General features: G+C 35.3%; 1 protein-coding gene across 3 annotated transcripts; it reads left to right on the top strand.

Annotated features, from left to right (window-relative positions):
• Positions 1-397: 397 nt before the first annotated feature.
• On the top strand, positions 398-5,983 carry LOC133307594 (uncharacterized). Of its 3 annotated transcripts, none has more exons than XM_061508125.1 (11): positions 404-707; positions 923-1,149; positions 1,275-1,439; positions 1,528-1,659; positions 1,736-1,862; positions 1,977-2,015; positions 2,129-2,203; positions 2,304-2,363; positions 3,006-3,070; positions 5,136-5,226; positions 5,706-5,983. In XM_061508125.1, exons 1-11 carry the CDS (start codon positions 618-620, stop codon positions 5,754-5,756), a joined length of 1,122 nt encoding a protein of 373 aa, XP_061364109.1. In that variant the 5' UTR covers positions 404-617; the 3' UTR covers positions 5,757-5,983. The 3 variants fall into 3 exon arrangements, with proteins under 3 accessions (XP_061364110.1, XP_061364109.1, XP_061364111.1); XM_061508127.1 differs by having other exon boundaries at positions 600-712; XM_061508126.1 differs by lacking the exons at positions 1,977-2,015; positions 2,129-2,203; positions 2,304-2,363; ... (1 more) ...; positions 5,136-5,226; positions 5,706-5,983 and having other exon boundaries at positions 398-707; positions 1,741-1,848.
• The last annotated feature ends 6,107 nt before the right edge of the window (positions 5,984-12,090 follow it).

The following is a 12,090-nucleotide window of genomic DNA, read 5'->3' as shown; positions in this document are numbered from 1 at the left end:
AATATGAAAAACTGGGTTATTTTTGCTTTTTTTTTTTAAGTAAATACAATAGCCAAGAAGACATTTCTAACAAAATTGATATTTTAATATAATATAGAATAATATATTTGCAGTTAATACAGATAAATTATTTATATTTATTTTTGAATTGAAAAATTAAATAATTATAATTATAAAAATTATAAAATTTTGAAATAAATTAAAATTATAAAAATACATTTCTGTTCCAAAACGTTATATTAGATTTCCTGCTAACCGTATCTCATATCAAAATAGCTATATTTTTCTATACATATTCTCAAGGCTTGGAACTATTCAGGTATACATCAAATCAATATTAAGGGGGAACGTTGCTATTGATTAGGGCAAAAGATTACGCTAGCAGAGTATACCAAATACAAGCATGCGTGCGTATTGCTACTAAAAGGTGAAAACAGAAAACAAGACAATAATTAAAAGATTGTTATATATGGAAATAAAATTTATTTAATTTTATATTGTATTTGTATTAGTATGTGTGGTTGGCGAGCATTGTTGAATGTAGAGGGAAGAGATGAGGAATTGAGCCCTAGGAGTAGAAATGTTGGAATGTTAGTGGGAAGGAAAAGGTGAAGAAGATGAGTTCCGCAACTGTGGCGCCGAACGTGTGGTTGGGTTGTTGGAGGTGGAAACTTTGTTACTATTACACTTGCACTTACCCAGTAACCGTAAGGTTCCTTCCCTTCTCTCTCTCTCTCTCTCGTTCTAATTCTGATTCTGATTCTATTGCTATTGAGATATGATATTAGAACTAACTGCCTCGTTTGTTAGTTAATATACATACACATACACACACATGATGGAGAATTCAATTGAGTTTGAGTTACCCTTTCCTCAACTCAACTCAACTCAACTCAACTCATCTATTATTATTATTATAAAGGGATTGGTTGCGCCTACGCGCAATTGCTATCACAATCGGAAGCTCTTTGATCAAAGAAGGTTTTGTATTAAAGCTGCAAATGCAAATGCAAATGCAAATGCAAATTCAAATTCAAATGATTGTTTTGGAGAAGAGGGAGGGGCCTTTGATCCCGAGCTACGGTCGGTGCTTGAACTTGCAACAGAGTCGGAGTTGTATGAGATTGAAACAATCCTTTTCGGGCCGAGGTGAGTAGTGAGTAGTATATAAGTAACCATTCATTCATTCATTCATTCATTCATTCCCCTTGTGAGTTGTGAGTTGTGACTTGTCCCCTTTTCACTTACTTACATTCAATTCTTTTTTGTATCAGCTACTTGAGTCCTTTGCTCAAATCCGTCAAATTCACAAATACAACTACACTGGAGGACCTCGACCGATCCATGGTCGGAGTCGACCTTCAACTACGCCAACAATTTATAGCAGCTCTCGAATCCCGATTTTTCTTCCTTGCCGCTGATGCACGCTCTACATTAAGGTCTTTCTTCTTCTTCTTCTTCTTATTATTATTATTATTATACTTCTCTTAAGATCCTCGTCCTCATATATATAATATTCATTTGCAGGGGTTGGAGGCCATCTTATAGAAATGTTTTGCTTCAACTTAGGAAAAAATTGAATATTCCTTGCTCCGCCCGATTGTCAACTCAAGACCTTGAACTAGAAATTTTCCTCCACCTTTTGCACTACAATTCAACGTAAGTAACATTTTTGTTTTTCTTAACTTCTTTCATTGTTCTCTGGTGATCATATAAAGCTTGAATATTATTGTAGCAAAGATCCAGGCTTGTTGGACGGATGCACTGCACCTGACGGTCGGGGCAGTCTACAACTTGGACTCAGTCAATGGAAAGTGCAGTCAGGAGTTGGGGCAGAAGACTTTCGATCAATTATTTTAAAGGTTGTTTTACTTGTTACTTGAATTATTCACTTTACATGTGACCATTTTTAATTTGATCTTTAAGTTTTAGGTGATGTGTGTTCTTTCCAATTTTGTTTTCTTTGTCTTTTAAAGGGCGGTGGTGTATTTACATTGGCAAAGATATATCAACTGGTAAGAAAATAATATCTGTGTTTTATTTTTTCTCTATATTTAATGTATCTCCAAAAGAAAGCATTTTGGTCTTTCTTCTTCCACCCTATTCATGACTAGATGCTGACTTGTAGTTAGTGAGGAAATTATCTGGGAAAGTGCTTGTAGAAGCTGCTAACTACCAGGTTAAGAAAGAACTAATGAAGAAGGTATAACATTGGTACTGGTGGGTGTTTTGGTAGCATGACTGTATGAGTAATACCTCTCGAGAATAACTTCAGCATGCATTTTGCTCTTTATGATTTCCAGGGTGGACAGTTAGCTATGATTAATCTAGAATCCACAGCAGCCCTGCTTGCAGCAAAACAGGTGCCTGACAGGACAATTTGATATGCTTCTATTGTTATGCAATTCTTTCATAGGAATGTATTTTAGTGATAGGAAATTATTAACTTTGTTTCCAGATTGATAGATAGAATTAACTTTTTGAAGCTGAAATGGATTGCCTTGTAACCAATAGTTTGAAACTTCAACTTCTTATGCATTTGTTAAATTCCCAAATATGAAATGACTCAAATGAGTTTAAATTTCGATTCTTCGTCATTGTAGAACCTTATACCCTATCAGTTAATAAAAAAATTGTCACACCATTCAAGGAACCAAAGCATTTTGCAGCAAGATTTTGACAGACTTTCTAATATGTGGGAGCACTGATTCACTCTTAGTGTCAATTTCTTTACATGGAGTCATGGACAGTGGATCAAAATGAAGTTCAATATATAATTCCATGGTTTAGCCAGTTTATGTTGACATTCCTGAATCAGTTTAAGCATAATAGCATTACCAATTTATTTAGTTCTAGTACAAAATAAATGATTTATTGGTAGTTATATAAACCGAAGTAGTTATTTCCTTTGTCACTTTCTTATTTATATTGACTATTTGCAAGAATAAACTAGTGTTTCAGTTTATGTTTTTTTTTTTTCTCATCAGAAGTTTGATGTATTCCAGGGTTTTCTTGGTGCTGCATCAAGATATCTGGGTTTTAGAAGCATGAGCACATTACTTGGACCTGTGTATGTCCTACACCTCATCTTGTTTTATGACTTCAATTTCTAGCAGTTTTGTATTTTTGTAATATTAACTTGCTTTCTGTTTCTTCTGTCTAATATTGAATTACAAAATAAATTTTTAAGAAATTCTTTGTTGATAAAAAAAGCTCAAGAGATATATTTAGATATTTTTTAATAAAGTGGGAAATAGATTGGCATACTTTTTGTATGTTCCAGACTGCTTTTGTTAGTCCTCCCCTCACCCCCCAAAAAAAAAAAAGAACAAACACACACACACACACACACACACACACACACATATATATTTTCTTATTTATTTTTTCTTTTTCCTCAATTTGTTATTGCTGTTATTTGGGTTCATCGTCCGCCGATCTCAATTAGTTTGGGATAAAAGTAATGTTGATATTGATATATTTAGATATTGATGTAAATACCAGCTTCATGGCTTGCTCACATTCTGGATGGAAGAGTTTATTAGGTCTATTTTTGTTGACCATATGAATGCATCTGTTCATTTTCTGTACTCAAGACAGTAGCACTTACACAAGCAAGATCTTCTTCCTTGGCCAAATCTGATCTCTAGGTCTTACTTTGCCTCCAAGGGTTAGATAGTGTACTTCTGATTCTTTCCTTGTGTTTTAAATTCAATCCAAAATAATTGTCACCGCTGAAGAGTTATATCTCAACACTCATGCACTGATGGTCCAGTGCGTATGCTTCAAATGTGCAAATAAAGCTCAAGCATTGACTCCTCATCACTCAAGCGCGTGTCCAGCACTTAAGCGCGCATTAACCAGTGCTCAAGACACTGATTATACTGAGACTCAGAGTATTTGCCTTTTTCACAGCCAGTGCTCAGGCGTCGAGAGCACAGTTTGCTTTTCTTCCAAGTCCTTGAACTTTCAGCTGATCTTCTCTTTCTTGCCCTCATACCAGCCTTCACCAATCGCCTTCAATCTTAAATGTCCTAAATTAACAAGCAACACTAATCAAATGACATGAAAGTTCATACAAGAATTTAATTAAAACATATCCAGAAACACACAATTAACACAACCATCACTTAATGAAAAATTAACATCAAAACCACCTTTATCCCAAACTAGTTGGGGTTGGTGGCATCACATAATGTAAAACTAAAGTAAAATTCAATAAAACAAAGGAGAAAAGCTCAACCCAAGGTTCATGATGAAGAATTGTAACCAGCATTTACCCTATGAGAGTATAGACTTAATCATGATTACCAGTCTACATGGTAGGTTCTTTTTACGAGATTGTGCATGAAGGAAACTGAGTTTCCTCACCCCCCCCCCCCCCCCCCCAACAAAAAATAAAATAAAATAAAAAATTAAATGCTATTTGGCTTTGCAATGCTCGAATTTGTACAACTCCTTCTTCCCTCTCTCACAAACGCTGCTTTGTGAGTAACATGTAACTTTCTGTTTTTCTAGTTAGTTTAGTCATCAGTTTAGCTTACCTCTGTAGCACCCAAAAATAAAACCTGTTTTAATTTTCTTTGTGAGTAATTGAACATAGAAAGGAGCCAGGAAGAATAATCCTAGTGTGGAATATGGAATATCTTTGTCCAAATTGGTGTGCATTATTTTGTCCTGCTACGAACCCAGAGTCTGATTTTTTTCAGTTGGTTGAAGAGAAATTGGACTTTTCTTAGATGTTCTTGTGCAATCTCTGAATCCCTGTGTTCTATCCTTGGAATTTTTGGTGGGGCGTGGATCTAAGAATGAAAGAAAAAACCTTTTGTCCTTTTTAAGTGTCAGAAATAATCTGGTGCTTCTTTACAGATTAAGTTTTACCATATTTTTTCTTGCATCTTGAAGTACCATCTAAGCTTTGTTTTTATTTCTCTCCTAGTCCATTGGGGCCATTTTTCAATTTCCTCCAGTGTCAGCAGTCATTAGACTGCTTTCTATTAAGTGTATCTTTTTTAATGCAATGCACCACTAAGACTTGTACGTAGCATTTCTATTTCCTCTTTGCTTTCAGATTTTGCTACTACCTGAGGCACAGTAGTGAGTATTTCTGACCATTTATTTGGCATGTGGAACAGGCTATGGGGAACATTTTTGGCTGATCTTGTCATTCAAATGCTTGGAACAGATTATGCTAGAATCTTGCGAACAATTTATGCTTTGGCTCAGGTAATATATATGCTCTGTTCTTCCATTTCATGGCTACACCCTTGCCGGATCCTGGGTTTACCTGCCTGCCCAACTTGATATGATTTGCTCTATATTGTCCTTATATGGTGAGCTATTTAAAGCCTTGTGGTCTTCGATCTACTCTCTTTTTTAATTTTACAAAGTTGTCTCTCAAATGAGATAATTGTTGATCTTTGGGGCAAAGGATGATATTGGTATAACTATCTATTCCATGTGCACAGTAACGTGGTTATTTTAGACCATCATGTTTCTCATTGAGTCAGGGCCTGTCATACATGGATGTCCTGTTGAGTTTTAGTTTTTGGAGAAAAATTTAATTTTGTTGTCGTGCACCTTTTGAATCATAATTTTCATGTAGAAGTGTACAAGTGATATTGAGACAATGTCAAAGAATTATTATTGCTATGAAGCATTAGCCACTTGTTTTCTGACTTCCACTTTCTTTGTTTTTGCTTCAGATTCGAGTCATCCGCACATATAGGCTGCCATCTGATGTTACTGATGAATAGAGAGTTTTATTTCATGGATTTAGTGTGGTCGAGGATTATGTTGGATTTTGAACCTCGTTAAAGCTTTTGGAGGAATGTCGTGTTTGGGTAAACAGTTTCAAAACAAGACAAGCTCCCCCCTTAAAAATTTGTAAATAACTAGATAATGGTCTTTGTACATAATTTTTTTATTGCTATACTCATCCTTGCTCTGAACATTTATTGACTTTTGGTAGATAATTCAAAGATGGACTTACCAATTTTGTAGTGCATATTGCTATAGTTTGTTATTCTATAACCTGTGCTGCTTCAGTTCGATGGTTTTTCTGTATGAAAAGTGCTCCTGCATCATGCATCTTCAGGGTTACGTTGGAAAGATTGTAAAAGCATAGGCATAAAAATGGATATAGATTTCCATTAAAACCGGACCGGTTGGAAATTTTTGTAAAATATTTTACCAGAATTAACATTATTGGGACTTGAATCCGGTAGAGAAATGAAGAAAAATGTGTGCAATGTTAACTATTAAGAGGTTGTTTGGTACTTCTTCTTTTTTTAAGTTAAAAGTTACTATTAAACTAAAGCTAAAAAAGAGTTTTAAAAATATAGTTATATGTTGTTTGATGAATATATAAAATTTTTAGCTTAAAAGTTATTCATTTTTTTAAAAAATTTGATACAACTTGAAAAAAATCTTTTGTAAATTTTTTTTATTACAAGAGCTTTTGTAAAAATTTGTTTGGTCTAGTTTTTATTTATAAGCTAAAAAAAGACTTCCCAAACAAGCATTAAGCCATGTCACTGCATTGGTTAAGTTATTTCTATTATTAAATTCATTACATGTTTTTCTATCAATTCAGTTCAAGAGATTATATTACGAGGAATATTAGTCTCATGTTACATGGGAGTAGCTCTCTCGTGCTATAGAGAGGATCTACTATTAAAAAGCAAAAAAGAAAAAGAAAAAAAGAAGAGGTACGATTTTCGAAGTGAGATAAAATGAGATAATTATCTCATGTGAAATGAGAGTAGTATTTTCTTTATATTATTGACCTATTGTCCCACTGTAAGCTTCCAAGACTATTGAAAATGATTTATTCCAAACCTGCTTTGTCTCTAAACTCTGCTCTGCTAAACGACTGGAAAAAAAATGATGCATAATTTCAGTTCGTATAACTTCTTTAACTGAATAACAACATTATTTCAGAATACAATCTGCCCTTTTAAGAGTTTCTTAAGGCAAGACTCATCTTAGAACAACAATCCCAGTGTGAATTTTCCTCATCGATAAAGCTACTTAGGTTTTTCTACACCAAAACTTAATAAAGAAATATATCATATAACATTGTAAAAATTAGATTGTGTAATATTTTAATAAATTCTTTGTAATTTCAAAGAGGTAAAACTAACCCTAATATCATGACTTTAATTTCTTTCTATCATTCAAACATCTGGGGAACATGTTAACATGAATTTCTTTGTAAATCCAGAAGGATGGTCATCCAAAAATAAAAAAAGGGTCATAGTTCTGAGCTGAACCCCAACTTTAGAGCACTGATTATGTGCCTTCTGCTGGTTGATGTGGGAGGTTGGGCTGTAAACTATAAAATCAGAAAATCCACTTGGTAGGCTTCAATTTGATATATTTCAACTAACAAAGGACTTAATCAATTTTTGTGGATTACTGGCCCAAGATGGCCCCATGCCGATAAAAACGTGCAGTACCAAATCCACTAAGTTCAGATAAATCTAGCATTCCAATCCATGACAACGACAATTGTAAGAACCCGCACCGTTAATCAAGGTATTTAATTAATTAATTATGCGAAATTAGGAAATGATTCCATAATTGACTCTAATAATTATTATGAGGCTTTAATAATTATAGTAAGTGAGTAATAATGATGAAAGTCGCTTTTCGGAAGAAAAGTGCAGATACCGGTTCTGCTAGTCGGTATAAATGCGTGCCGAAAAAGTATCCCGGAAAATTAATGTAAGTGCATGATAATTACTATAATAATATGTAGGACTTGTAAGACGAGTTTCAAGTTCAGATAATGAGAACTGGTGCTAGAAACCGGTACTGGCTTGGAAAAGCGCGTACTGGAAAAGTGCTCAGAAAATTATAAGAAAAATATGATAAATCTTAGAAAATTATGCAGTTTCATAATCCAAAGTTTGGGATTAAGATGCTAAGCGTAGCAATTAAAGTTAATATTGTGTGTTAATTGGGTAAGTGGCTATAAATACCCTTGTTAAGGGAACAAAGCCCTAGGTTTTCTGTTGCTACGTGAATGCTGGAGTGGCTGGTCAGTTGCTACTGTTCCATTGAGCTTTCTTCACCATTTTGGAGATCAAGTGTCAATTTTGCTTGGTTTCTTCACCTCCAAGCACTTGAGCCTTGTGTGAGTGGTCATTGTGAGTGTGAAAGGAGCACCTTTTCTGAGTTGTGGTGGCTGTGGGACCTGAGGTGTTTTTTGGTTTGGTGGCATTCTTGTTGAGGAGTGTTGTGCTTGGCTTGTGAGGCTTCAAGGAGCTTCATTTGTGAAGAAAGATCCTTGCTTGGGTGGTATTTTCGTACACCCTTGAAGTCAGCACCTTGGGAGCTGATTGTGAGCTCCAAGAGCACCTCCAACCTCTGTTTTGAGCTTTGGTAAGCCTTGTAACCTTTGGTCTTGAGTCTTTAAACTTAAAAATGAAAGCTTGATGCATGTTAAAACTTAAAGATGATAACTTGTTGTGGGGTAATGTTGAACACACCTAGAAATGCATGTTTAGGTGCTTTAAATCGTTAAAAACCTAACCATGGAAGGATATCTTCACGAAATGCATTTTCTGCATTCTGTCGTGAAATATCCGGATATGTGCCCGATGAATATCCGGATATGTGATATCCGGATATGGGTTTTGAGTATCCGGATACTAGGTATCCGGATATGGGATTCTGGATATCCGGATATTGCATATCCGGATACGTCCAGTGAGATATCCGGATATTGCATATCCGGATATGGTCCCGAGGAATATCCGGATATTCTGGGATTTCGTAGAACAGTAGCTGTGCTGTGTGTACAGTAGGCTATTGGGGGTTTGTGGACCCTAGATTGATGAAGTTGAACTTCTGTAATTAATGAACTAAGTCAGAATTAAGTGATTAAGGACTTATGGCTTGGTGTTGAACCTTAAGACGTAAAACGTAAGGAAAGGCGTTGTCTTTAAGTTATATGCTTGTGTTGCATTATTATTGATATAGTATTGGTCCATAACAGATTGTGAATCTACTGTGTTTGGACTTTGAGCTGTGGACTCTTGGCTTTTGGAGTTAGCTTGCAAGGTAAGCTTTCGTGTCCTCGGTTTAGCCATGTTGTGGTTCCACCATGTCCCATGGAGGTATGGTTTATGCATGATGTGTACATGCTTTTGGATATTTGATATGTTGATTGAACTTTACATGTAATGGCTTTTAATATGCATGTGTTGTTTCATCTTGACGGGAAGCCTGAGTATGTAGCGCCATACAAGACGGTGTACCGGGGTGAATGCAAGTGGTACTTGCACGGTGTGTAGGTGATAGACGTATACTTGCACTGTCTCTGGCCAGTAGATTAGTATTGACACACATGGCATGATTATCTGCTGCATTGCATTGTTTTAGAAATGATAAATGATAAACTGCTTTTGAACTTATATTGCACATGTAAGTGAGCTTGGGGTGGAAGATCCTTGAGGACTCACTGACTTACTGAGATTTCTAGATTAGAGATCTTACCCCACGTTTGGGGAATGCTTATTTCAGGATCAGGTAGTATGGGTACTGATGCCTCAGGCGGCGGGAGGCCGGAGCTTAGCTGATTATGTTGTTTCTGCTTATTTGTTAGCATGACTGGATTTGGATGCTGTTTATATTTCTGCTATTTATGATATGATGTTGTTGAGACTGATGTTGGGCATGTTGCCTTATTTGAGTGGGCATGGGGTTTGTCCATGACACTTTATGCTAGTATTTTAGATTGGAGTTGTATAAATTGTTAGATGGTCCGGTCTACATTGTTGTAGTTCTGTGACTAGAGCCACAACTATATTATCTATGTCATGAGGTATTTCAGTTAGCTGTTTTATTGCAATTACATACAGGCGATGTTTTATTAATTGATTATTAAGCAAGATTGGTAATGTTAATGGCATCATAATTGAAAAGAAAAAGTAATTTCGCATTTTAATTAAGCGCAGCTTAATACGATATTATGATAACATTACCGGATATATACGGGGTGTTACAACAATCTAATCAAGTGGATAATTAAGTTAAGAAAAACATTGATCGGATAAGAACAACATTATGATTAGCCAAAGAAAAGGAGAAACATAAAAAGAATTTCATACAGAGAAAACTTATCAGTACGTGGGGCTTGATCCCATCACAAGTCACAACACAGCTTAGGCCATTCTAGATAAGTTTCTTAGTAGAATATTACTTCTTGTGGGAAGGAGGAGAATGGAGCCATTTTCTTGATACATGTTTCTTTTAAGGGATGTTTGGGACTGAATTTCCAAGAGAAAGAGACGAAGGCATCAACCTCTTATAATGAGAAAAGGAAGAGAGCTAAGGACACTGCATATAAATCACTCACGTTAAAGAAGCAAAAGAAACAAAATAAGGTATTTATCTGCTATTTTTGCAAGAAGACTGGACACGTGAAAAAAGAATGTTCCAAGTATGCCACATGGTGTGAAAGGAAGTGTAAGACTCTCTTTTTTGTATCTGCTTCTGTATCTAAGGATACATGGTGGGTAGATTCTGGTGCTAATACTCACATAAGTATGTCTATGCAGGGTTTCCTATGGAGCCGACCGCCAAATTATGCTGAAAGATACATCTTTGTGGGCAATGGCAAGGAAGTTTCAGTAGAACCAATCATAAATTTTAGATTATTATTAAAGATCGATGATGTTTATTTGGATTTAATTTGAGACTTATGTTGCACCGTCATTTAAACGAAATTTGGTTTCAATTTCTAGTTTGTACAAATATGGTTATTTTTCTTCCTTTGGAAATAATAAAGTTAGTCTTTTTCTAAATTAAAATGTTATTGGTATTGGTTCTTTAATTGATAATCTTTACGTGCTTGATACTGTTATTTTTAATAATGAAATTTTAGACTCTAGTGCACGAGGTACAAAACAAAAATTAAATGAGAATTCTGCTACTCTTTGGCACAAGCGCTTAGGTTATAACTTTAAACAAAGAATTCAGAGGCTTGTTGATGATGGAATTCTTGGACCCCTTGATATGAATGACTTTCAAGACCATGAAAGATGAGGTGAAATCCATGAAAGATAATGACGTTTGGGATCTTGTCTAGTTACCTGAAGGTGTGTAACCTATTGATTGTAAATGGATATTTAAGACAAAAAGAGATTCAAAAGGTAATATCGAAAGATATAAGGCTCGTCTAGTCGCCAAGGGTTTCACTCAAAAGGAAGACATAAAATACAAAAAACTTTCTCTCTGGTTTCATTGAAAGACTCTTTTAGGACATTTATGGCCCTTGTGGCTCATTTTGACTTAGCGCTACATCAGATAGATGTTAAGGCAACCTTTCTTAATGGCAACATTGATGAGACAATTTATAAGACCTATCCATAAAACTTTGTATTTGGAGATTCAAAGTCTATGGTTTGTAAGTTAAAGAAATCCATCTACGGTCTCAAACAAGCTTCTTGTCAATGGTATCACAAGTTTCATCAAGCTATCATCTCCTATGGCTTCGAGGTGAACATGGTAGAAGATTGCGTATATTATAAGTTTGGTGGAAGTAAATATATCATCCTGATTTTATATGTCGATGACATATTGCTTGCAAGTAGCGATATAGGCTTATTGCACGAAACCAAGAAATTTCTCACTAAGAATTTTGAGATGAAAGATCTTGGTGATGCTTTTTTTGTGTTAGGAATACAAATACTCCTAGATAGTTCTCGAGGCATCCTTGGGTTATCACAAAAAAGCTATATCGAAAGGATTTTGGAAAGATTTGGCATGAAAGATTGTACATTAGGAGATATGCCCATAGTTAAAGGAGATAAGCTTCATCACAATCAATGCCCCAAGAAAAAACTTGAGATGATGGAAATGGAAAAGATTCCCTATGCATCAGCTGTAGGAAGTCTGATGTGTGCTCAAGTTTGCACTTATCCTAATATAGCATTCATAGTGGGAGTATTGGGTAGATACTTAAGTAACCCAGGAATGAATCATTGGAAGACAGTCAAAAAGGTTATGCGTTATTTAAAGAGAACAAAGGATCACATGCTCACTTATCAGAGATCAAACAGACCAGAGATCATTGGGTAT

This window comes from Gastrolobium bilobum, unplaced genomic scaffold (genome assembly GCF_033153095.1).
Source record: "Gastrolobium bilobum isolate Gb01-03AN ecotype WA unplaced genomic scaffold, APGP_CSIRO_Gbil_v1 utg7663, whole genome shotgun sequence".
Taxonomy (NCBI): Eukaryota; Viridiplantae; Streptophyta; class Magnoliopsida; order Fabales; family Fabaceae; genus Gastrolobium; species Gastrolobium bilobum.
The sequence above is the reverse complement of the archived record's forward strand: the minus strand, read 5'-3'. Positions and strand labels throughout refer to the sequence as shown.